At 36.0% G+C, this 26500-nt stretch overlaps 2 protein-coding genes across 2 annotated transcripts; both read left to right on the top strand.

The window, feature by feature from the left end:
* Positions 1 to 9325: 9325 nt before the first annotated feature.
* LOC123782696 (olfactory receptor 56B2-like) lies at positions 9326 to 10285 on the top strand. The gene has a single exon (XM_045782968.2). It carries the CDS (start codon positions 9326 to 9328, stop codon positions 10283 to 10285), a length of 960 nt encoding a protein of 319 aa, XP_045638924.2.
* Positions 10286 to 17824: 7539 nt separating this feature from the next.
* LOC123782698 (olfactory receptor 56B2-like) lies at positions 17825 to 18784 on the top strand. Its single transcript, XM_045782971.2, has one exon. It carries the CDS (start codon positions 17825 to 17827, stop codon positions 18782 to 18784), a length of 960 nt encoding a protein of 319 aa, XP_045638927.2.
* The last annotated feature ends 7716 nt before the right edge of the window (positions 18785 to 26500 follow it).

Here is a 26500-nt window from a genome sequence, read left to right as displayed (position 1 = left end):
TGTCACCCCAAGCAAATGAACCAAAAGTAAGCAAACTATTGCAACTACACCAAAATAAAAGTCTTTTGCAGAGTAAAGGAAACCATCAACAAAATCAAAAGGCAACCTACTGAATGGGAAAAGATATTTCCAAATGATATATCCAATAAGGGATGAATATGCAAAATACGTAAAGAACTTACACAACTCAACGCCAAAACAACGAATAATCTGATTAAAAAAAAATGGCTTTAATTCTTTTTAACTAGCCAGTGTTGGAGATTTTGTGGAAATATTGGAATACTCACACATTGCTGGTGCGAACATAAAATCATACAGGAGATGTGAAAACAGTTTGAAAATCACTCAACAAATTGAACACGACTACCAAATGACTCAGCAGTTCAACTTCTTAGTATATACCCCAAATAACTGAAAACACATCTTCTGACAACTTGTATATGAATGTTCATAATAGCATTATTAGCCAAAAATGGAAAGAACACAAATGTTCATCAGCTGTCTAATGAATGAACAGGCTGAGGCATATTCGTCAAGGCATTATTATTCATCCATAAAATAGGATGAAATACTGATATGTGCTATTACAGAGATGAACTTTGAAAACATTATGCTGCATGAAAAAAGTCAAACGCAAAAGTTACATGTTATCAATACATTGTTTTTAGGTTTTATTTGTTTGTTTTTAATTAAGTTGTCTCCAGGACCAACATGGGGCTTGAACTCACAACCCTGAGATCAAGAGTTGTATGTTTTAACTGACTGAGACAGCCGGGTGCCCCAAAAGTGACATATTTTATTATTACAGTTATTCAATGTCCAAAGTAGGTAAGTCCATTGAACCGGAGAGCATATTAGTTGTTCCCAGGGGCAGGAGAAACAGGGGAATGGGGAATGACCGATTGATGGTTATAGAGTTTCCTTTTGAAATAATGGAAATGTTTTGGAGTGATTAAGTGCTGATGTCTGCACAGCACTGAGAATGCACAAAAAAGCCACCTAATTGCACAATTTCAAATGGCTTAATTGGTTAATTTTATGGTATATGAATTTCACCCCTTAAAAAAAAGATTAAGTGGAGAAAGTGCTGAAAATGTTCTCTACATATGTATTTGTTCTATCATTTCCAGCAAAATAAAGAAACATATATGTCTAAGAAGAGGAAATAGTTTAAAATTTGTGTAAATACATAGTATGTAATGTTATATAATCATAACATTTTATGTGTGCTTCTTACATAATGTAAATAAAAAATGGCAGAAATTGTGTTTTAATATGATATTATCCAAACTTTTTTCAGAAACATATATAGCAAAAGTATATTAAATGTATTAGAAGTTACCTCTACATTATAGAATTCGAGTTCTATTTGTGTATTCCAAACTCATTTTTATTTTTCCAAACAATAATAATATTCAGCCATGATTCAAAGTCAATTATGTTTCATTATTATTGCTATTATCACCATCATCATTAGTGTCTCAAATTATTATTACTTATTAGAGCATCAAAATATTCTTGTCCTAATAGGTAGGCATAGTAAGCCTGAACCTGAATTTCTACAATGCCATAATATTCATCATCGACACCACTTGAAAGTGAAAATAAGGGGCATCTGAGTGGCTCAATCATTTAAGCATCTGCCTTCAGCTCAGGTCATGATCCCAGGATCCTGGGACTGACCCCACATCAGGCTCCCTGCTCAGCAGAGACCCTGCTTCTCCCTCTCCCTCTGTCTGCTGCTCCCCCTGCTTGTTCTCAATCTCTCTCTCTGTCAAGTAAATAAATAAATAAATAAATAAGTAAATAAATAAAACTTTAAAAAATTAAAAAAAAATAAAAAAGAAAGTGAAAATAAACAACTAAAGAACAAATAAATGTGTGTGACAGTGACTGAAATTCTGTGAAGAATTTTAAGTGCTTTCTGCTTTTGTCCTAAAAGTCCTCATACTAAAAGAAATTAAACTCTCAATAAATACTAAATTCAATAATTTTCATGAAAATTATTGTCTGGGTCATTCTCGCTCCCCCATACATAAATCTTCACACACAAGTACCAATAAAAGTACATGCATATTAAATTAGTCTCTTATTTGTGCATCATTTCATAAGTAGCAAGAATATAAAGCTTCTCCTCTTTTTCGCCCCCAGTAGAGGTTAGCTTGCTCCTATAACAGTGTCTGTGTTTCTAAAGTGGTGTAATATCCCCTTGGGATATATAACACACATTTTTATTTAAAGATTCAGTTCAGTAGTACAGACATTAAGAGATTAAGAGGTTGAGGGTTGTGCATATACATATAGAATCAGGACGTTTTTGACCTGAACACCTGGAACAGATTCCATTCAGCTTGCCGTCTGCTATCCAGAAACTAAGGTATTAAAGGACATAAATTTGAAGACATTAATGTGTAAAAGATTGGGTTTTCTTGAAAATGTTTATCTCCTTAATTCTCAGAGTACCATTCCCTGTAACTTTCCATCGTGATTATGAATATCTATGTTATCTCCTAACCAAATAGAAATCACTGGTCCTGTAGTAGCAGAAGTTAGGTATGAATCACCCCATGACAAGAAAAATGGAGAAGAGTAGAGAAGAGTTCTCAGTCATGGTCGGAGCAGTCTTGCTCTCTCCCTGCCCTACCATTGTCTTGGAATAAGAAATCTAATCTACTCACTCCGTTTCTAGAGAGGTTTATTTGTGACTATGCTTCTTGCATGTTAGATAGCAAAACCTACTTGGAGGAAACCTCTGTCATATTGAGAGAACACTCTCAGTTGTTTAATGAGGACCATCCTGTGAGGAAAGAAGTTTATTGTCTATGGGGTTTGGGAATGAAAATAGACAATAGATGATAAAACTTTTAGCCTTATAAGTGGCTATATTTGTGTGTTAATGTTACTACTTCAATATACCTGTACACTTACAGCATAATGACTACATTTTCCCTGCACAAAAATTAAGTTATAAGTTTTGAAATCATTTAAGCTTGTTATGGAAAAGATCCACGATTTATGGTTATTACCATATTATTTGATATTAACTTGAGTTTTTAATTGAGAATTCAGTAAATGTATTGAAGGTGGACCTAAATGTCTCATGTAATATTAAAACCATGATAGTAATCAACACTAGAACTATCAAAAGGAAACACAAGAAGCATAAATAAGATATTTATCTCATGGAAGAAATATATTCTTGGGGCGCCTGGGTGGCTCAGTCAGTTAAGCATCTGCCTTCAGCTCTAGTCATGATCCCAGGGTCCTGGGATCGAGCCCCACATCGGGCTCCTTGCTCAGGGGGGAGCCTGCTTTTCCCTCTCCCTTTTTCTCTGTCCCCCATTCCATCTGCTTGTGCTCTCTCTGTTAAATAAATAAATAAAATCTTTACACACACACACACACACACACACACACACACACACATACACATTCTTAAGAAAGGAGCACAATTAATCTGAGACATATTTCTTAATTCAATTGATGGGCATGTATGCTTTAGCTAATTTTCTATTTTCTCTTGTTGCACAGAATCAATAATTGAATTAAATGATCCTATGTCCAAGATTTTGACAGTAACACTAGTCAAATATTTAAAATAATCTGTTTCAAATCTATCATATTTATACAGCAATCAATTATTTATATGGGTATGCAAATATATATGTATATATACATGTATATAAGTTGTTGCAGTTTTGTTTCTCAATGATTTTTAAAAGAAAATGAAAATATAGGAACATATAAAAATATTAAGTAGAAATTTACAAGCCTCACAGAAAAACACTTAATGACAATTTTGGTACGTCAGGAATCAAATTCTAATATTGCAAACTCCTACTATTCTTTGTCTATAATACAAATTTTAAGGCTTTTGAGAGTATTGCAATTATTAACTTAAATCCCCATCACTATTACTATACAAAAAATTGAGGGTTAGCTAATGAGTTGCAATATATTTTAGTGAATTCCCCACTTTTGAATTTTCCATGGACTGATAAAGTGAAAAATATTATTTCAGAGTTTCCTATCCTTTTGTGAATGGAAAACCATATCACACCTGGAGATGAAACATTTTATACAATCAGAGTTACTTGCACTGTGTGAAACATGTCATTTATTGATTCTCGAAAGTGATCTTGATCCAAAATTTGCTTGTTTGATTTCTATTTTATCTGACATTAATATTTCCTAACAGTTTTGGGGTATGTGTTTAGTGTGCTAGTGTGATTTTTGTTAGCCAAGAGTCTGTGCATACTTTGTGTATGGTTTGTTTGCACCTCCTATATACTGTTCAAAAACATATTTTATTTATATATATGCGTATATTTCTATAGCATAAACTGGTGTATAAAATCACTGTGAGTTCTGACCCATATGTAGTATATGTTAATTAACTGCCCTTTTTTGCCCAATCCAAAATGTTTGTTCTGCCTGATGCTGTATTTTTTCTCTGCTTTTTTTGATATTTCTTTTTTCTATTTTATGAGGGGGATTTTTTTTTTGAAATTTAGGTTTTCTATTGACTTATGAAGTAGACATTATAGTTCTGTTTCCTTTAGTCATTCCTCTATGCTCTCCAAAAAACAATAGTGTGACCACATATAAGAATGCTAAAAGTCTATTATGAAATTTGACTCATTTTTACATTAATAATCTGTTCACTCAAAAATATCTGCTGACATCTAATACGTGCACAGCGTCTTGCTAGACACTGCAAATACAAATATCAATACAGTATGTTCAAATATTAACAGTTTGATGAACTTGGGGCTGGTTGAAGAACATCAGTACATTTTGACGATACCGTGATGTTAAAATAAAACAGAGATGGATCCATTGGCAAATGTATTCCTTACGTACAGAGTCTGCCACTTTTCCCATCATGTCATATCGAGAACATTTAAGGGGTGGTTCCCTATCCTCTCTGAGAGGGAGTTGAGTCCTCCTGAAGAAGATGATGATTGAAGCTGGATTTGGTGGTGGGGGGACACAAAATAGATCAGAGGGTTCCCGAATCACAAAGCTGGAATTACCGGCATGGTCTGGGTAGGAAAGAGCAAACAGTAATGGAACAGATCGCTGATCTGGCAGAATCCTAATCATCCTTCATGTCCAGGAGCATTTGTCTTTCCTCATTGAAAAATTTCCTGAGCTCCTCCAAAATTTAGCTTAGTTGCTTTTCTATCCTCCTGCATGAGGCTGTGATGACACCAGAACAAACTTCAAGGAGCATTCGGAATTAGTTTGCTTTGTGTTGCTTTGCTATTTCCACAAAGTGTTGCTTTTTGAAGTATCAAATCTTTCTTTCTTTTTTACATCTATAATATTTTTTTTTATTTTTTTAAGTTAGATTTCTTTTTTTTAATAATAATTTTTTATTGTTAGTCACCATAGAGTACATCCCTAGTTTTTGAGGTACTGTTCCATGATTATTACTTGCGTATAACACCCAGTGCACCATGCAATACGTGCCCTCCTTAATACCCATCACCAGCCTATCCCATCCCCCGCCCCCCAAAGCCCTCAGTTTGTTTCCCAGAGTCCATGGTCTCTCATGGTTCATTCCCCCTTCTGATTACCCCCTTTCGTCTTCCCTTATTCTCCTACTGATCTTCCTACATCTTATGTTCCATAGATGAGTGAAACCATATGATAATTGTCTTTCTCTGCTTGACTTATTTCGGTTAGCATTATCTCCTCCAGTCCTGTCCATGTTGCTGCAAATGTTCAGAAATCATTCTTTTTGATGGCTGGGTAATATTCCATTGTATATATGGACCACGTCTTCTTAATCCAGTCATCTGTTGAAGGGCATCTTGGCTCCTTCCACAATTTAGCTATTGTGGACAATGCTGCTATGAACATTGGGGTGCATATGGCCCTTCTCTTCACTACGTCTGTATCTTTCGGATAAATACCCAGTACTGCAATTGCTAGATCATAGGTTGGCTCTATTTTTACCTTTTTAAGGGACCTCCACACTGTTTTCCAAAGTGGCTGTACCAACTTGCATTCCCACCAACAGTGTAAGAGGAATCCCCTTTCTCCACATCCTCTCCAACATTTGTTGTTTCTTGCCTTGTCCATTTTTGCCATTCTAACTGGCGTAAGGTGGTATCTCAAGGTGGTTTTGATTTGAATTTCCCTGATGGCTAATGATTTTGAACATTTTTTCATGTATCTGTTAGCCATTTGTATGTCTTCATTGGAAAAGTGTCTGTTCATATCTTCTGCCCATTTTTTGATTTGATTATTTGTTCCCCATGTATTGAGTTTGAAAAGTTCTTTGTAGATCTTGGATACTAGTCTTTTATCTGTAATGTCATTTGCAAATATCTTCTCCCATTCCGTGGGCTGCCTCTTAGTTTTTTTGACTGTTTCCTTGGCTGTGCAGAGTTTTGTATCTTGATGAAGTCCCACAAATTTATTTTTACTTTTGTATCTCTTGCCTTTGGAGATGTGTCATGAAAAAAGTTGCTGTGGCCGATGTCAAAGAGGTTGCAGCCTATGTTCTCCTCTAGGATTTTGATGGATTCCTGTCTCATATTGAGATCTTTCATCCATTTGGAGTTTATCTTTGTGTATGGTGTGAGAGAGTGGTCAAGTTTCATTCTTTTGCATATAGCTGTCCAATTTTCCCAGCACCATTTCTTGAAGAGACTTTTTTCCACTGGATGTTTTTTCCTGCTTTGTCAAAGATTAGTTGCCCAAAGAGCCGAGGGTCCATTTCTGGGTTCTCTATTCCGTTCCATTGGTCTATGTGTCAGTTTTTGTGCCAACACCATGATGTCTTGGTGATCACAGCTTTGTAGTATAGCTTGAAATCCGGCAACGTGATGCCCCCAGCTTTGTTTTTCCTTTTCAACAATTCCTTGGTGATTCAGGGTCTTTTCTGGTTCCACACAAATTTAAGGGATGTTTGTTCCAGTTCTTTAAAAAATATCATTGGTATTTTGATTGGGATGGCATTGAAAGTGTAGATTGCTCTGGGTAGCATGGACATTTTAACTATGTTAATTCTTCCGATCCATGAGCATGGAATATTTTTCCATCTTTTTGTGTCTTCTTCAATGTCTTTCAAAAGTGATTTGTAGTTTCTAGAATATAGATCCTTTACGTCTCTGGTTAAGTTAATTCTGTGATAACGTATGATTTTTGGTGCTATTGTAAATGGAATGGATTCCCTAATTACTCTTTCTTCAGTCTCATTGTTTGTGTATAGAAATGCAACTGATTTCTGAGCATTGATTTTGTATCCTGCCACATTACTGAATTGCTCTATAACTTCTAGTAGTTTCGGGGTGGATTCTTTTGGGTTTTCCATATAGAGTATCATGTCATCTGCGAAGAAGTATCAAATCTTTCATTCTTCAGTGAGAATACAGATAAAAGAGAAATGTAGGTAGAAAAACTGCGTAAAGAACAACTTGATATCTCTGACTCATCCACTACTCTAAACAACGTTAATTATCATCTTATGATGACTGTTTATTATGGGAAGAAATATTAACATGTGCTATAAAGGCAAATACATCAGCTGTGATGTGGGCCAAGGATGAGACATCATAGAAACTGACAGGGTTGACCCCAATATTCATATTCAAGTGTGAGACCCACAGTGCCCTAATACTCAACTCCAAGAACACTGGAAGCCCATCACATATTCCTCCAGGAAGTACATTTGTGGATTCTTTTCTGAAAAAATTCTCTGAGTAAAGACCTGTAAATACTGATAACTAAGGATGTCACCAATGAAGCAAGAGGTCCTTACAGGGACTCAAAGTAAATCCTCCCAGTTGCTGAGACTAGATCATCACCTGCAGATTCAAATAAGCTTCAAAGATTGCTTATTGAATTAATAGTGAAAGCTTGCAAGATATTTGACAAATAGATCCAAAATGAAAGATTAAAAAGCAAGCTATAAAAATAAAAAAATGAAATTAATATCATATGAAAAGAATATATATTAAGCAGAATACACACACACACACACACACACATCACCTTTAATTTACCTTTCTTCATTATAACAGAAAATTTTTACTTGCGTTAGAATGAATATATCCATCAAGTCTATAGTCACTGATCCTCTACTAGAATTTTGACCAAATTGTTTTTCAAGTATCCTATTTATTTATAGTAAGTCCTTAATGTTTCCAGTATTGTAAGGAAACAAATAATAAATTGCACATATTTAGCAGAAGTACATCATGAAAATCTGTTCCACTTTTCACATTAAAACTGAAGAAATGCTTAAATCAAGGAATTGGCTTAGATATATTGTAATGACTTACTAATTTGGTTTAAAAACATTTACCTCAAACTAATTTTCCTTAAACACTCACTTTATTCATTATAATTTGAGTATCTGCACAGCTCCAAGAAGAAAAAGTATGTTAAGAAGGGGAAACCATAGGGGCGCCTGAGTGGCACAGCGGTTAAGTGTCTGCCTTCGGCTCAGGGCGTGATCCTGTCATTATGGGATCGAGCCCCACATCGGGCTCCTCCGCTATGAGCCTGCTTCTTCCTCTCCCACTCCCCCTGCTTGTGTTCCCTCTCTTGCTGGCTGTCTCTAACTCTGTCAAATAAATAAATAAAATCTTAAAAAAAAAAAAAAGAAGGGGAAACCATAATCAACTAGATTTAAGAATACTGAGATTCGTGAAGCATATTTCTCTTTATTATAGTTATTTGGATTTGGGCAGGTCATTAGCAATTCTGGACATCCATTTACTCACACAAAAAAGGGGGGTATAACAACTTACCTCAGACATTTTAATTAAAATTAAATAATATTCATGAGTAGTTCAAACATTCTCATGTACTTGAATAAAAACAAAGCTATCTCCAATGCCCTACATTCTGATCTGAGAATTAGTGTCTCAATGCATAAACATCTCTACTCTCCTACTATAGCTTCAGTTTCTACCAAAAGTAACCCCTTAGGAAAACCAAACTGAAGAGGCCAGGCTGTGGTATCAGATCATTATCCTTTTCTCCAGGTTTCATGATTTATCAGACAGAAGACAATGATCAAGTTCCTGACACCTCTAATGTGTAATTCTTCAATTATGAGAGGGTGTAAATAATGTGTCCTGCCTTATGGAGTTTTAGGATGATGTCTGAGGCAACGTGTAGAATGCGCTACCATGGTTCCTGTTTCTCTAGAAATGTTCAGTAAATGTTAGTGGCAGAATCAGAAGAATAAAGATGAAGAATCCTCCATTTCAAAACCATGAACATGGTAACTTCTGTTCAAATACTGTTTGAGAGTCTGCTAAGAATAATGACTTTGAATATTTTTTTTTTCTCCTAGTGAAGGATGTTGCAGGATCTCACACTTTCCAACATCTCTAAGTTCCGAGTCTCTGAGTTCATTCTGATGGGATTCCCAGGCATTCACGCCTGGCAGCACTGGCTCTCCCTGCCCCTGGCTCTGCTCTACCTCTTAGCTCTCACTGCCAACATCCTTATCCTGGTCATCATCAAACAAGAGGCCACACTGCACCAGCCTATGTACTATTTCCTGGGGATCCTGGCTGTGGTAGACATGGGACTGGCCACCACCATCATGCCCAAGATCTTGGCCATCTTATGGTTCAGTGCCAAGGCCATCAGTCTCCCTGAGTGCTTTGCTCAGATGTATGTCATACATTGTTTTGTGGGCATGGAGTCAGGTATCTTTGTCTGCATGGCTATCGATAGATATGTAGCCATTTGCAGACCTCTACACTATCCCTCAATAGTTACTGATTCTTTTGTTGTCAAGGCAACTGTGGTCATGGCACTCAGAAATACCCTAACTACCATCCCAGTGCCTGTGTTGGCTGCACAGAGACACTACTGCTCACAGAACCAAATTGAGCACTGCCTGTGTTCTAATCTTGGAGTCACTCGCTTATCCTGTGATGACAGGACAATCAACAGCATCTACCAGCTATTTCTGGCCTGGACGCTGATGGGGAGTGACCTGGGTTTGATTTTCTTATCATATGTTTTGATACTTCACTCGGTGCTAAAGCTGAACTCAGCAGAAGCTGCATCCAAAGCCCTCAGTACCTGTACTTCTCACCTCATCCTAATCCTGTTCTTTTACACTATCATTGTTGTCATTTCCATCACCCATAGTGCAGCAATGACGGTTTCCCTCATCCCAGTTCTACTCAATGTACTACACAATGTCATTCCTCCTGCCCTCAACCCCATGGTGTATGCACTCAAGAACAAGGAGCTCAGGCAGGGCTTGTATACGGTTCTGAAGCTGGACATCAAGGGCAACTAACACTGAGAATGTGCTCACTCAGATAATTCTCCCACGTATCTTTCCATTGTATTCACCAATCATTACACGTAGCTGAAAAAATAGGGAACATATACACTGGCAACTTTTTAGTTATTATAAAGAATCTGTGATGAAAATGAAACTTCAAAAAAGAAAAGGGGTGAAACTAATATTTGAAATCTTAGTACTCAGGACAGATCTTCATCATAACCTGACGATGCGTTATCTTAAGGAATCCAAGGGAAGGACAAGTGGAATATGCATCTCATTTCCTTACCTAGTTGTCCTGGCTGGAACTTCTAGACAATGTTGACTAGCGATGGTTAGAACGCATATCTGCCAATGTCTTCTTTTTAACTGGAGCATTTAGTCCATGCACATTAATTTGCTTACTGATAACATAGGACCTACTCCTGCCATTTGTCTTGTTGATTTTTAATGTGTCTCATATCTTTTTAAATGGGCAAAGGATTTGAATAGACATTTCTCTAAAGAAGATGTGTAGTGGCCATCGAACCACACGAAAGATGCTCAACATCATTAGTCATTAGACAAATTCAAATCAAAATCATGATTTGTATTTACCTGATGATGGCTGGTGTTATAAAACATCCCATAGCCCCTAAAATAGCTGTAAGTTGTTTTTAATCAAGTGAGCAAGTATTGGATTTTGTGGATACAGTGGTGGCCTTGTATTTTGCAGTGCGAATGTAAAATCATACAAGAGATGCGGAAAACAGCTCTGGCAAACAGACAAAAAGTTAAGCACAATTACCACATAACTTAACAATTCAACTCCTGAGTATATACCCAAAATAAGTAAAATAGGAATAACAATAACAATTTGTACATGAATGTTCATGGTATCATTATTAGCCAAAACCTGGAAATAACTCAAATGTCCATCAGCTTTTAAAGGAAAAAGAAAATTAGATATATTCATATAAGAAAATTAATCATCCATTAAATAGAAAGTACTTATACCTGGTGTTATAGATATGAACTTTAAAAAGCATTCTGCAAAGTGAAGAAGTCAGACACAAAAGGCTACATCTCATATCTACATCTTGTATGATTTTGTTTATGTGAAGTGTTCAGAACCGGCTAAGTCTACTGAATTAGAAAGCAAATTACTTATTGCCCAGGGCAGTAGAGACAGGGCAATAGGGAGTGACTGATTAATGTTTATGAAGTTTCCTTTTGAGGTAATGAAAATGTTCCAGAATTATATAGTGCTGATGGTTTCACAGCCACTTAATTTATGTTACAAATGGTAAAATGTTTAATTTTAGGGTATGTGAATTGTCACCTCAATAAAATATAAAGTAAAATTAAAAACACTGTCAAAGTGTCCTCTACATGGGTACTTATTGTATCATTTCCTGCATATAAAGAACATATATATCCAAGAATAGGAAAATGGATAAAGAAACCGTGTAATACATATGATACACTTTCTTTAATTGTGTATTACTGAATAATCTTATTTTTTGAATAACTTGTTTTGATATGCTTTTTATACAACACCAATTGAAAACTGCAGACTTTATATTTTAATATTATATTGTCTAAGTCTTTTTTTCAAAAACGTGTATAGCAAGTGTTTGTGAAGAAATGTATCAGAAGTTACCTGTACTCTTTTTACAGGTTTCTCTCATCTATGGAACATAAGAACTAGGAAGATCAGTAGGAGAAGAAAGGGATAAAGAAAGGGGGGGTAATCAGAGGGGGGAATGAAGCATGAGAGATTATGGACTCTGAGAAACAAACTGAGGGCTTCAGAGGGGAGGGGGGGAATGGGATAGGCCGGTGATGGGTAGTAAGGAGGGCACGTATTGCATGGTGCACTGGGTGTTATACGCAACTAATGAATCATCAAACTTTACATCAAAAACCAGGGATGTACTGTATGGTGACTAACATATTATAATAAAAAAATATTTTAAAAAAAGAAGTTACCTGTACTCTTTTTAATTTGAGTTCAAATTATCTCCTTCAAAATGCATTTTTATTTTTCCAATTAATAAAAATACACAGGCAGTTATTTTTATTAATATATTAAAAGAATATAAAACTAAAATAACATGTTTTGTTATTTCCCCTATAAGCACTTTCAGCATTATTATCTCAAAATTTGGGTTCCTTGGAGCTCTTGGATGGTTCAGTCAGTTGAGCATCTGACTTTTGATTTCGGCTCAGGTCATGATCTCATGGTCCTGGGACCTAGCCCCACTTCAGGCTCTGTGCTCAGCGGGGAGACTGCTTGTGGATTCTCCCTTTCCCTCTCCCTCTGCCTCTCGCCCAGCTCACTTCCTCTCTTTCTCTCTCTCAAATAAATAATCTTCCAAAAACAAAAACAAAAACACTTGGGTGCCTAAATATTCCTAACTTAATATATCAGCTTAATTAACCCAACCTTTTGTTTAATTTCTACAATGCCATAGAATTCATCATCGAGCTTATTTTTAAAAAGTCAAATAAAAAACATATAAATGAATGTGTATGTGAGTGATTGCAACATTCTGATACATTGTAAGTACTTTCTACTTGTGTCTCACCTGCCTGATAGAGAAAGAAACACAACTCTTCAGTCAGTATTAAAACTGGTAGCATTCATTAAATGTTGCTGTATTTATTCTGATCCTCCCCATATATAATTCTCATACACACCAAACAGATATAGATACATGCATATAAAATTATTATTTACGTATCATCTTACAGGTGACAAGAAGTTAAAGCTTCCTACTCAGATGAGGTTTGACTACAGTGTCATAACAGCACCTGTGTCCCTAATGTGGTACAATAGCCACTTGGGATATACAACAGACATTTTTCCTTAAAGATTCAGTTAAATAATATAGATATCAAGGGATTTAGGGCTGTACATGTACATATATTATAGAACTGTGATTTTTTTACCAATACCCTGAACACCTGGACCAGATGGCATTCAGTTCACCATTTTGCTGTCCAGAAACCAAGGTATTAAAAGAATATTAAAAAGTGGGAGCAATAATAGGATTTTTGTTATTGTTGTTAATTCTAAGTTGAATTGGAGAGAAGCTCTGATAAAAAGGAAAGAGGACTTGAGTGCACATGAATTGACTGATTATTATATTCTCAGAAACTCAGGTTTACGTCCATCCACGCATTTGATGGCATAAATATTGTAAAAGATTGGGTTTTCTTGAAAATGTTTGTTTCCCCAATCCTCAGATGGCAATTTAGTGTAACTTTCCATTGTGACAATGAAATCTATGTTATTTTCCTAAACAAATAGGAATTATTGTTTCTGGAAGTCCCATATTAATCACCTTCATGACAAGAAAAAATAGAATAGCTAGAGAATAGTTCTCAGTCCTGGTCAGAACACTCTTGCTTTTTACTTGCCCTCCAATTGTCTCACAATGAGAACCTAATTTACTTGCTTCATTTCTAGACGGATTTATTTGTGACTGTGTTTCCTCCATTCTAGATAATAAAACCTACGTGGAGGAATCCACTGTCATGTTGAAAGAACATGAGTTTACATTGAGGACAATCTAGTGAGAAAACAAACTTACTCTTTATGGGGTTTGGAGAAGAGAATAGAGAAGAGACCATACAAAATTATATAAGTGGTGATATTCCTTTGTTAATGTTACTACTTCAATACACCTGCCCACCCATAGCATGAGTCCCTTTTCTTTGCAGAAAAATTAAATTATAATATATTTAAATCATTTATGTTTGTTTTGGAAAAAGCCTGAAACAAATTGTCATTAATATTCTATTACTTGGTGTTAACCTGGATCTTGAGAGTTTTGCAAATGTATTGAAGATGAACATAACATCTCGTATCAATAAAATCAGTTTTAGTAATCAACACTAGAACTACCAAAAAGAAACATGGGGGACATGACCAGGTTATTTTTCTCACATATAGGAGATATATTCTTAAGAATGGAGCACAAGCAATTTCAGACATAATTCCTATTTTCAATCTAGCTTTCCCTAATTTTTCTATTTTCTTCAGTTGAATGAACACATACAGTCAAGAGTCAACTGATCAAAAATATTGAGAGGGAGAAATGAATGATTCTATTTTTTCAAAAACTTTAACAATTTGTATACACTAGTGAAATATTTTATCAATAATATATTTCAAAGTTTATCTTATTTTTCAGTTATCTTTTATATGTGTGTGTAAATATATATGTATATATACATATATATGAATTGTAACAGTTCTATTCCTTAATGATAATAACCAAAAAAAGTGAAAAATAAAATCGTGTATACAAACTTTAAGTAGAAATTTATAAACTTGATAAAAAGAAACTTGATGACAATATTGGTATGTAAGGAAACAGAGTCTTATATTGTATTTTTATTTTGTCAATAGCACAGATTACAAAGCCTTTGTTAGCCTTTCAATGATTAGTTTTTAGTCCACACCAGTGTTGCCAAACAGGAAATTGAAAATCAGCTAATGGGGCACCTGGGTGGCTCAGTCCCCTATGTTTCTGCCTTTAGCTCAGGTCTGGATCTCAGGGTCCTGGGATGGAGCCCCTCCTTGGCTCCCTGCTCAGTGGGAAGTCTGCTTTTCCCTCTCCCTCTGCCCCTCCCCCTGCTCAGGCTCTCACTTTTTCTCTCTCAAATAAATAAATAAAATCTCAAAAAAAAAAAAAAAAAGAAAGAAAGAAAATCAGCTACTAAGTTGGGAAATATTTAAGCAAGTTCCTCTTTTTTTTTTTTTTTTTAAGATTTTATTTATTTATTCGACAGAGATAGAGACAGCCAGCGAGAGAGGGAACACAAGCAGGGGGAGTGGGAGAGGAAGAAGCAGGCTCATAGCGGAAGAGCCTGATGTGGGGCTTGATCCCAGAATGCTGGGATCACGCCCTGAGCCGAAGGCAGACGCTTAACCGCTGTGCCACCCAGGCGCCCCTAAGCAAGTTCCTCTTTTTAAAATTTTTTACATGTGCTAATAAAGTGAAAAAGATAATTTCAGTATTTTCTGTTATTTTGCTTGTGGGAAAATGTATTAAAACTGGTGATGAAATAACTTGGTACAACCAACTTTAATTGTACTCTACAAGTATGTCATCTGTTGTTTCTCAAAAGTTATCTTGATCCAAAATTTATGCGTTTGTTTTCTATTTTGTCTGACATTGATATTTCCTTCCAAATTTTGGTTTATGTGTTTGATGTGTTAGCATGTATTTTGTTTCCTGAAAACATCTGTGCACAATTTGTGTATTGTTTCATATGTCTATTTTTAAATATGTAAATTATATATGTATACTTTAATTACATATATGTATATAAAAATCACTATGTAATATGACCAATTAATGGTATTGTTTATTTAATTGACCTTTATTGCCCAATCCAAAATATATGTTTTTTTCTCTGTTTTATTTTACCTTTGCTTTTTTGGGATTTTCTTTATCTATTTTATGAAAGAAGATTTTTTTATGATTTTAAGTTTCTGTTGAAGTAGTACTTCACAGTTCTATTTCTATTCTAATCTATTCTATTTCAAAAAATAATATTTAGATTGCAGCATAATAGTTCTTAAAGTCTATTAGGAAATTTAATTAATTTTTACATTAATCTGTTATCACTCAAAAATATCTTTTGATATCTAGTATGTGTCTGATGACTTGCTAGTCACTGCAAATACAAATAGCAATACAATATGTCCAAATATTAGCAGTATGGTTAAATTGTGGCTGATTCAAGAACATCAGTAGGTTTTTACAATACCGTGATGTTACAATACAAAAAAGAGATTGATCCATCAGCAAATGTATTTCTTACCTACAAAGCCTGCCACTTTTCCAGTTATGTCATACTAAGAAGATTTAAGGCGTGGTTCTCTCTCCTTTCAGAGAGTTGAGTCCTCCTGAAGAACATAATAACTGAAGCTGGGTTTGGTGGTAGGAGGACACAAAATAGGTCAGAGGGTTGCCAAAGCACAAGGCTAAAATTACCAGCATGATGTGGGTAGGAAAGAGCAAACAACGGAACAGATCGCTGATCTGTCAGAATCCTAATCATGCTTCATATTCAAGAGCATTTGTTTTCCTCTTTGAAAGATTTCTTGATCCCCAAAAGATGATTCAGTTGCTGTTTCTCTCTATTCCTGCCTGAGTCTGTAATGACACCAGAATGATCTTCAAGGAGCATTCTTATTAATGTTTGGCTTGTGTTGTTTTGCTGTTTCCAAAAAGTTTTGCTTTTTGAAGTATCTAATCTTTCATTCTTTGTGAGAATAAGGATAAAAGAGGGATGCTGGTAGAAAAACTAATGTCCAGGGCACAGATGCAAGTCTTGATGAAGAATCTGATTGAACCAACCAAGTTAATAGAGCTGGACTTGGCCAGGGAGGCAGGGGACAGGGAAACAGCCCTCCCAGACTCTGGCTCTAGCTTCCCTGCCAAGACATTATTATCTTTTTATTTGAACTATAATCATGTAATAAACTTGCCAGTGGCAAAGCAAAAAGAAAAAAAAAGGAACCACTTGTTATCTCTGATCCATCACTATCCTTAACAATATTAACTATTTGGAAATGATGACTAGAAGTTTATTTTAGGATGAAACTTAGGCAAATACTATAGTATAACTGCATATATATGATGTGATGAAGGGCATCTCGGCTCCTTCCACAGTTCGTGGACATTGCTGCTATAAACATTGAGAAGATATTTGCAAATGACATTACAGATAAAGGGCTGGTATCTAAGATCTATAAAGAACTCCTCAAACTCAACATCCAAGAAACAAATAATCAAGTCAAAAAATTGGCAGAAGACATGAACAGACAATTCTCCAAAGAAGACATACAAATGGCTAACAGACACATGAAAAAATGTTCAAAATCATTAGCCATCAGGGAAATTCAAATCAAAAGCACAATGAGATACCACCTTACACCAGTTAGAATGGCAAAACTTAACAAGACAGGAAACAACAAATGTTGGAGAGAATGTGGAGAAAGGGGAACCCTTTACAACACTTACACTGCTGGTGGGAATGCAAGCTGGTACAGGCACTTTGGAAAACAGTATGGAGGTTCTGCAAAAAGTTAAAAATAGAGCTATCCTATGACCCTGCAATTGCACTACTGGGTATTTACCCCAAAGATACAGATGTAGTGAAGAGAAGGGGCATATACCTTTGGTTTCTAAAAGAAACCCAACTCTTTATCAAAACCAAGCTTAAGAGGCCAGGCTATGGTACCAGTTTCCTTTCATCTTGTTCCTGCCATGACTTACAAGACAGAAGCTAATAACCAAGGTTCTAATAACTCCAATGTTCTATTCCTCAATTATGTGAAGGTGGATTGTGACCTGTCTTATGGAGTTTTTGCTGTGATTAACCGAGTTAACCATAGAATGTGCTATCATGGTTCCTGTCATTAGAAATGTCCAATAAATGTCAGTGGCAAGATCAGAATAATGAAGATGAAGAATCTTCCACTTCAAAATCATTAAGCAAATACTGTCTGAGAGTAACTTTGAATATATTTTTTTCTCCTAGTGAAGGATGTTGCAGGATCTCACACATTCCAACATCTCTAAGTTCCAAGTCTCTGAGTTCATTCTGATGGGATTCCCAGGCATTCACGCCTGGCAGCACTGGCTCTCCCTGCCCCTGGCTCTGCTCTACCTCTTAGCTCTCACTGCCAACATCCTTATCCTGGTCATCATCAAACAAGAGGCCACACTGCACCAGCCTATGTACTATTTCCTGGGGATCCTGGCTGTGGTAGACATGGGACTGGCCACCACCATCATGCCCAAGATTTTGGCCATCTTATGGTTCAGTGCCAAGGCCATCAGTCTCCCTGAGTGCTTTGCTCAGATGTATGTCATACATTGCTTTGTGGTCATGGAGTCAGGTATCTTTGTCTGCATGGCTATAGACAGATATGTAGCCATTTGCAGACCACTACAGTATCCCTCAATAGTTACTGATTCTTTTGTTGTCAAGGCAACTGTGGTCATGGCACTCAGAAGTACCCTAACTACCATCCCAGTGCCTGTGATGGCTGCTCAGAGACACTACTGCTCACAGAACCAAATTGAGCACTGCCTGTGTACTAATCTTGGAGTCACTCGCTTATCCTGTGATGACAGGACAATCAACAGCATCTACCAGCTATTTCTGGCCTGGACGCTGATGGGGAGTGACCTGGGTTTGATTTTCTTGTCATATTCTTTGATACTTCACTTGGTGCTGAAGCTGAACTCAGCAGAAGCTGCATCCAAAGCCCTAAGTACCTGTACTTCTCACCTCATCCTAATTTTGTTCTTTTACACTATCATTGTTGTCATTTCCATCACCCATAGTGCAGCAATGACGGTTTCCCTCATCCCAGTTCTACTCAATGTACTACACAATGTCATTCCTCCTGCCCTCAACCCCATGGTGTATGCACTCAAGAACAAGGAGCTCAGGCAGGGCTTGTATAAGGTTCTGAAGCTGGACAGCAAGGGCAACTAACATGGAGAAAGGGTTCACTTAGGTAATTTACCCACATATTTATCCTTCTATTCTCCAGTCATTATGCATGGCAGAAATACTATCAAAAAAGAGCACTGTAGCAGATTTTCAGATAATAGAACACATTGGTAGCAACAAAGGAAACTTTAAAAAAAAAAACCCACAAACAGGTGACACTTAAATTTTAAATCTTTGGGTTTCATGCAAAAATTTTAATGCAAAAGAGAGCCATTATAATGCTTATTGTCTCAAGGGATCCAAGGCAAAGGCAAGTGAGATATACTACCTGAATTTCCTCAGACCTTTTTGTTTCACATTATCTTTTTTTTCTACACATACTTCACACTCTTTTTTTTTCTTTTTTAAGAATGTCTTTCTTCATTTCTCAGTTCAAGAGGAAGAAAATACTGATTGCCCAAATTAATTGTATTCATTAGTTCAAGACATTTCTGTACCCATTAAATCTTTTTTCCCATTATAAATGCCCAGGGAAGCATTCTTACTGACCATGTTTATTTTGGGAAATCCTTTCCAAAATAACTAACCATTATCCAAGATCCATATCCTTCATACATCACTCAGTTAGAAACTAAATAATGCCCTTGGATGCCAAAATAACAACAATTAAACATCATGAGAATAGTACACTGTTAACGGACTATTAAAATAAATAACCTGAATAATCTGAAGGTCTAGAAAAAAAAACTTTATGTAAATATCATCATAAATAGAGGTCTTTACAACTTGGTAAAACTTTTAACAATTGTATATGATAAGAGCACATTCATATTTTCATATTTTGAATGAGGGCATCTAGAATTATTAAACTACTTTGGAGTTTGTGTATTTGTAACGTGACTCCCATAGGTTCCGTGGTGATAAATTGGGAAGGAATGAAGAGGCAGTTTCCAGAATGAGGAGGAATGTTACTGGGGACAGTAGACACTGAAGAAGCAAAACAAACAAAACATTTCCTGTAATCTATATTGGGGTGCAGATGCACTTTCATGATTTCACTTCTTATAAAATGTATAGCAAATATTATGAATGAAACAGTATCAGGACTGTTTTTCATATTGCTGATGCATGGTTATACTATCCTTGAAAAAAAATTTCTATGATCATAAACAAAAGACCATGATTATGTTCGAGATACCTTTTTTTTTTAAGATTTTATTTATTTATTTGACAGAGACAGCCAGCGAGAGAGGGAACAGAAGCAGGGGGAGTCGGAGAGGAAGAAGCAGGCTCCTAGCAGAGGAGCCTGATGTGGGGCTTGATCCCAGAACGCCGGGATCACGCCCTGAGCCGAAGGCAGACGCTTAACGACTGCGCCACCCAGGCGCCCCTCGAGATACTTTTTAAGTCATTTTTAATCCTTTTATTCTTCCACCCTAGACTGCTCATTTCTTCAAGGGGGCTTCATCCACTTAAAGCCATCCTGCTATTCATTCCCATCTTATTTAGAAGCCTCTCTAAGTCATCTTGTAGGCAACTCAAATCTGTTTTTTACTTACTGCTTATCATTTATCTATATTACCCTGCCACCCATTTAACTGTTGAATTGACATAGTTTGCAAGAATTCCGGTGGTAAAATAGAAAAAGATACAAACTGGTAGAAATAGACCCTAGGCAAAATATGAACAAGAAAATATAATCTAATTATAAAATTCACAAAGTTATACCACATGATTTCACTCATATGTGGAATTTAAGAAGGGAAAAAAAGAGAGAGAGGCAAACCATAAAACAGATTCTTAACTATAGAGAACAAAGCGAGGGTTGCTGGAAGGGAAGTGGTCAGGGGGATGGGTTAAACGGGAGATGGGTATTAAGTAGGGCAATTGTTGTGATGGGCCCTGTGTGTTATATGTAAGTGCTGAATTACTAAATTCTACTCCTGAAATAAATACTACACTATATGCTAAGTAACTGGCATTTATTTTTTATTTATTTATTTATAAATTTTATTCATTTATTTATTTGAGAGAGAGGGAGAGCACGAGAGCACAATTGGGGGTGGGGGAAGAGGGGCAGAGGGAAAGGGAGAGGCAGACTTCCTACTGAGCAGGGAGCCCGATGCGGGGCTCGATCCCAGGACCCTGGGATCATGACCTGAGCCGAAGGCAGATGTTTAGCCGACTGAGCCACCCAGGCATCCCCACTAACAGGTTTTTAAATAAAAACTCGAAACTTCAAAAATAATTTATGCTATGCTGCTTAAAAACTGCTACAAGTGGGATTTAAATTTTCCTTCAACCATTTTGGCTACAAAAAGAAAGAACTCTAAATTATAAGTTTCACAAAAAAATCAAAACAAGTTCTGGATAGGCCCAAGACTCCTAATATTGAGATGGGAGAGGTGTCATTTTGCATGAGTTGTAACCAATATAAGCACTTTTATAATTTATGACATTCCCAGTAGCATCTCTATAATAAAAATGATGAATGTTTCTAGTTGTTTCATATAGTGTGCCTCATAGGATCAAGGAGATAACAAGAAAAGAAGTTCCAGGAAATACAATTTTATAAGGTTACCATGTTGACATCATTGTGATCCTGGTATAAAGTTCTCTATTTTTCTTTCTCATTTAAGTGTTTAATTGTGGATATACAAATGAACGCAAAGATTGAATTTCCTTCAGTCAGTCCTTTGTTAATATCATAAATCTGGACTTTAAAATGTATTGAAAGTCATCAATACTAGTAGGAATAAGGGATAATCTGTTAGTGTAATCTGTTGTTAATTAGTTCGTATTTTTTAATAATCAACTAGTTAAATTTGCCCTAGACCAAGTCAAAAGATCTTTCATTTGCATTATCAAAGAACCTTCGTAATTTACACAATACAGCAGTTCATATCAATACAGCATATGTACCAGTTATACTGTCGGGACCTCTGGGCCAAATATGCCATGAAAAGATTAATGACTTATTCCCCTCGCTATCAATAGCATTTAACATAGTGTCAGAAGTACAGTGTAAGTTATAAATGAATACTTTTTACTGAGCAAGTACTTTTTCTTCACTTTAAATTTAACAGTCATTGACTTATAATTTATATCACAATTACCATGATACCTTGCTTGTTGTTATGTGTTAGATTTGCAACTTCTCTAAAAGATGGTAGTAGGATGGAAGAACTTCGGGAGTTGCAGGACTAGAACTAAGGGATCCACTGAGCCTTATGGAGCTACCCAGAGAAGTTTCAGGTCTATCTCCAGATCCTAACACTCACGGAGCTGTGGAATTGTGTTCAACTTCAGCAAGAGAGATAGACTACAGAGAGTAAGGCTTAGCACCATGTGCTTCCAGACCATGAGCTGTTATTAACAATATAGTATGTTTTAGCTTGCTAGAAACCTCAGGGTAGGAAATACCAAAACAAAAATGTGTGTTACACTGGAACCTTTGATACAGGATAAGAGAATAATTTAAAATGTCACTTAGTAAAATCAATTTCTGAAGCTTAACAATAATGTATGTCTGATATGATATAGCTCACCTTTCTAATTCAAGTGTAAAATAAAACGTACCTCATTCTTGTCGAGCAATTTTTTTTAAAATTAATATTACTCATTTTGTTTGAGTTCATGTTAAAGATTTGGGTTCATTCATTAGCAACAAGCTGGGGAAAAGCAGGTCTTCCTTTTATTGAGAGTTGATCCATGTTTCTAGCAATGGTAAATTGAATGATAGGTCTTACTCGCATGAGATAGAGATAAAAACTCTCATTGCATTGACATAGAAACTGAGATATGTCTCTAAAATGACTTCTAAAAATTGTATAAGTATCTTTACATGACTCTCTTTGCATCTAGATTTGAACTTTGCCTTGAAAGAGACTAAAAATTTTGATAGATGTTAAGTGCATGGTACAATGCCAAGCACCTTCTCAATATATATTTTTGAGTAATGGAATAAGTTTTCACTATAAATTTATGTCACCATCTGGTGTATTTTACCAACCACAAGATCCAAACCCAGTGCTGTTCCACATTATATTGACTCTCGTTTTTCATGGCCTTTTTAAGTTAGCAGCCAGTCACAAATTCTGTGATTAAAAAAAGACAACTTGCAACAGGAAGGTTAATGGGACAATATACAAACCCATTGCTGTAGTCGATCCTGAAGCCAAAAATGATGACCACCATCTCCCTATTCTACTTCCTATTGTAGATTCTCCTCTCCCATAGCTGGGATGTGTGCTAGTTTAGGTTTTATGCCAAGGCAAATTTCTACATCTTCATCCCTGAAGGGACTAAAACCTTGGGTTTCTATGCCCTTTCCAGTATTTTAAAGCTATATTTGCCTATTGAGAATCACCAGAAATTAGAAACACCAAGAGGTCTGCATTAAACTCCTGGTTCCAAGCATTTGCTACCCTTCCCCACCAACCAAAATGCAGCAGCAACATATCTCCTCATGACCATCTGGGTCAAGTATTTCTGCCACTAGAGCTACTCTTTTCTCTACTTCCTGGCCTATAGGCAAGGCCATCCACAAATAATCAAGTAGCAGCCATAGTTTCGGGCACTGTGTCCCAGGTAGAAGGGGTCCCCTACACTTGGAAATTAGAACTTCTTACCAACAGAGACTAAATTGAGAGGAAAAAAAGAAAAAGCAAAGCATGGGTTACTAGGAATGAAAACAATTTAAAAAATACTTCTTTCTCTACCCATTGGCTTCTGAATGCTCTGGATTAGTTGCCAAAGACAGAAGACCGTGTAATTATGTACACAGACTTCTTCCACATGCCCCGCGACCCCACAGAAGGTAATGCTGGAATTAGTACCTTAGCTACATTTTCTAAGTCATGCTAAAAAAAAGTCCCTTTTTAAAACCCTTTTACTGAGATGTCTCACAATTTCACAAGGCTTCCAGACTTTTGCAGGAAGTATTAAATCCAGTTGAGTTGGACTGTGAGTTTAAGTGCGTTTGGTTGGACGATACTGACAACCTTAAGCAAATATCAATGTTAACATCACCAAAGTGGAATAAAATGACATCATCTGTCCTAGTGTTGTGATTAACTGAGAAGGGCAAAATATGTAAATATATTCCAAACTGCATAATCTGTATCTAATCATGAGGAATACTCAAACAAATCAAAGATGAGGGAAAATCTATTTTAAAAACTTCTAAAATATCGATTTTATAGAATTCAAAGAAAGTCAGTAAAAGTATTTCCATTTAAAAAACACTGAATATGATAGCCAAGTACAAATTATAGCTTGGACTAGGGGGCAAGAAGTTGTGATTTAGAACATGATGGAGAAAACTGAAAGAATTTGTGTATGAACTACACATCAGCTAAAAATGTTACACCGATGTTAGATTCCGTTAATTTGCCGATTGCACTAAACAAAGAGATAGAGACAGGGAGAAGAGAGAGAAAGAAAGAGAGAGAGAGAGGAATTTGCAGCGACTACATTTAACAAACACAAATTCTAACAAATGAGAAAATTCAAAAGAAAAATGGACAGAAGATCTAGATACTTCAAAAAAAGAACATCTCAATGGGAAATAGTCGTATGAAACGTTGTATGGCACCAGTCAAAGGGGAAATGCAAATTAAACCACAGTGATTAAGTATCAAACAAACAAACAAAAATCCAATATCATACGGGCAGGAGACACGCACAGACATTGTTTCCAAAGAAGATACAGATGGCCAACAGACACACGAAAAGATGCTCAAGATCAGTAATCATCAGGGAAATGCAAGTCAAACCATGAGATACCACCTCACACCTGTCAGATGACTGAAATCAAAAGGACAAGAAATAACAAGTGTCATTGAAGATACAGAGAAAAAACCACCCTTGTACACTGTGGGTGGGAATGTAAATTGATGCAGTCTCTGTGCAAAAACAGTATGAGGGTTCCTCAAATTTTAAAAATAGAATTACCATATGATCCATTAATTTCATCACTGGGTATTTACCCAACGAAAATGAAAAAACTACTTTGAAAACATACACGCACCCGTAGGTTTATTGCAGCATTAGTCACAATAGCCAAGGTATGGAAACAACCTCAGTGTCCATTGATAGAAAAGTGGATAAGGAAGGGGAGTGTGTGTGTGTGTGTGTGTGTGTGTGTGTGTGTGTGTGTGTAATAGCATATTACACAGCCATAAAAGGATGCGATTATGCCATTTGCAATAACATGGGTGGACCTAAAGGTTATTGTGCTAAATGAATTAAGTCAGACTGAAAAAGACAATTACCGTAAGATTGCATTCATATGTGGAATCTAACAAAATACAAATGAATAAACAGAGGGGAAGTGAGTAAGTGGATGGGTGAAATAGGTGATGAGGATTAAAGTGCACACTTATCATGGTGAGCACTGACTAATGTATAGAATTGTTGAATCGCTATATTGTACACCTGAAATTAATATAACACTGTATGTTAACTACACTGGAATTAAAATTAAAAACCTAATAAAAACATAAATGAGTGAACAAATGAACAAAAGCAGAATCAGACCTATAGATATAGAGGACAGACAAACAAACAGCATAAGGAATACAGTCATGATATTGTAATAATGTTGTATGGTGACAGATGGTGGCTATGATTGTGGTGAGCATAGCAAAATGTATAAACTTCATGTGTCAACTATTATAAAAAATGTGAAATACATGTAAAAAAATGTGCTATCTTGAGCTGCAGTGAATTAATCTTTACACATTCATCATTTTGTAGCAGCAAACACTTGTTGTTTAGAAATACTGACTCACTGAGTTATGCAGGTCTTCCAAATGTCGGCATAGTTTATTTTACAATAATATCACACATCATATGGACTCTGGAAAACTCATTCTATATTGGTAAAAGGATGAAACTGAAAAGGGCAAATTATAGTTTAATACTATGAAAATTGTGATGCCTAAGTTCCCCAAGATGGTCTTGAAGCCCGCAGGGGTCCATGGACAACACTCAACAAGTGTTGTATTAGATGTTCCAGAGAAAAAGGGGAGGAAACTGGAGATAGATCACTGATGATCGGTGTGCCAGGAAAGAGATATTATTGAACTGAGAGATGATAGTGGAGAGACTATATCCAAGAAGTTTTCACACCCCCGGGTACACTTGAGCATTAGTAAGAGTGCCCATGGTATTCTTCGTAAGAAATTTTATTCAAAAGAGGAAACAAAAACCTGATATCACTAAGTGAAGAAAAATAAATCAATATTGAGAAACAGCCTAGGTGTTTTGAGTCATATATTGCATTTATTATGAAGGGCTAAGCTTTACATTGTAAGCATCCTTAATTCTTGAGTAAATTGGTCTGCAAAGTTTTGACAATATGATGTTTCCCTAATGCCATTCTTTTAAACACCATGACTGCCAGTTTTATCTACGTGTTATCAGCCTAATTCATAAACTGCATTCTAGTTTCAAAAACTGCCCAGGCTGGAAAAGCCATTTTGTTTCTTCTCCAATGGCGAGATTACAAACATAGGAAAGACACATAAGAACTCTCTCAGAAGGTTAAGAAAATATCTTGCATGAATACATTAGAGAAAATTTGTAATGAGCCCATATCAATTACTTGACTAAAATTAGAGATGGAGAAAAGTAAGGGGAAGGCACTGGGATATAAATCCAGAATTAGCAAAAAAATTCCCTACTATCATTGCAGAAAACATACTCTGGGATAGACCTGGACAATATATGATACCTCACATGAGTGAATGTATG

This window comes from Ursus americanus, chromosome 16 (assembly GCF_024610735.1).
Source record: "Ursus americanus isolate L20-20 chromosome 16, mUrsAme1.1.p, whole genome shotgun sequence".
Taxonomy (NCBI): Eukaryota; Metazoa; Chordata; class Mammalia; order Carnivora; family Ursidae; genus Ursus; species Ursus americanus.
The sequence above is the reverse complement of the archived record's forward strand: the minus strand, read 5'-3'. Positions and strand labels throughout refer to the sequence as shown.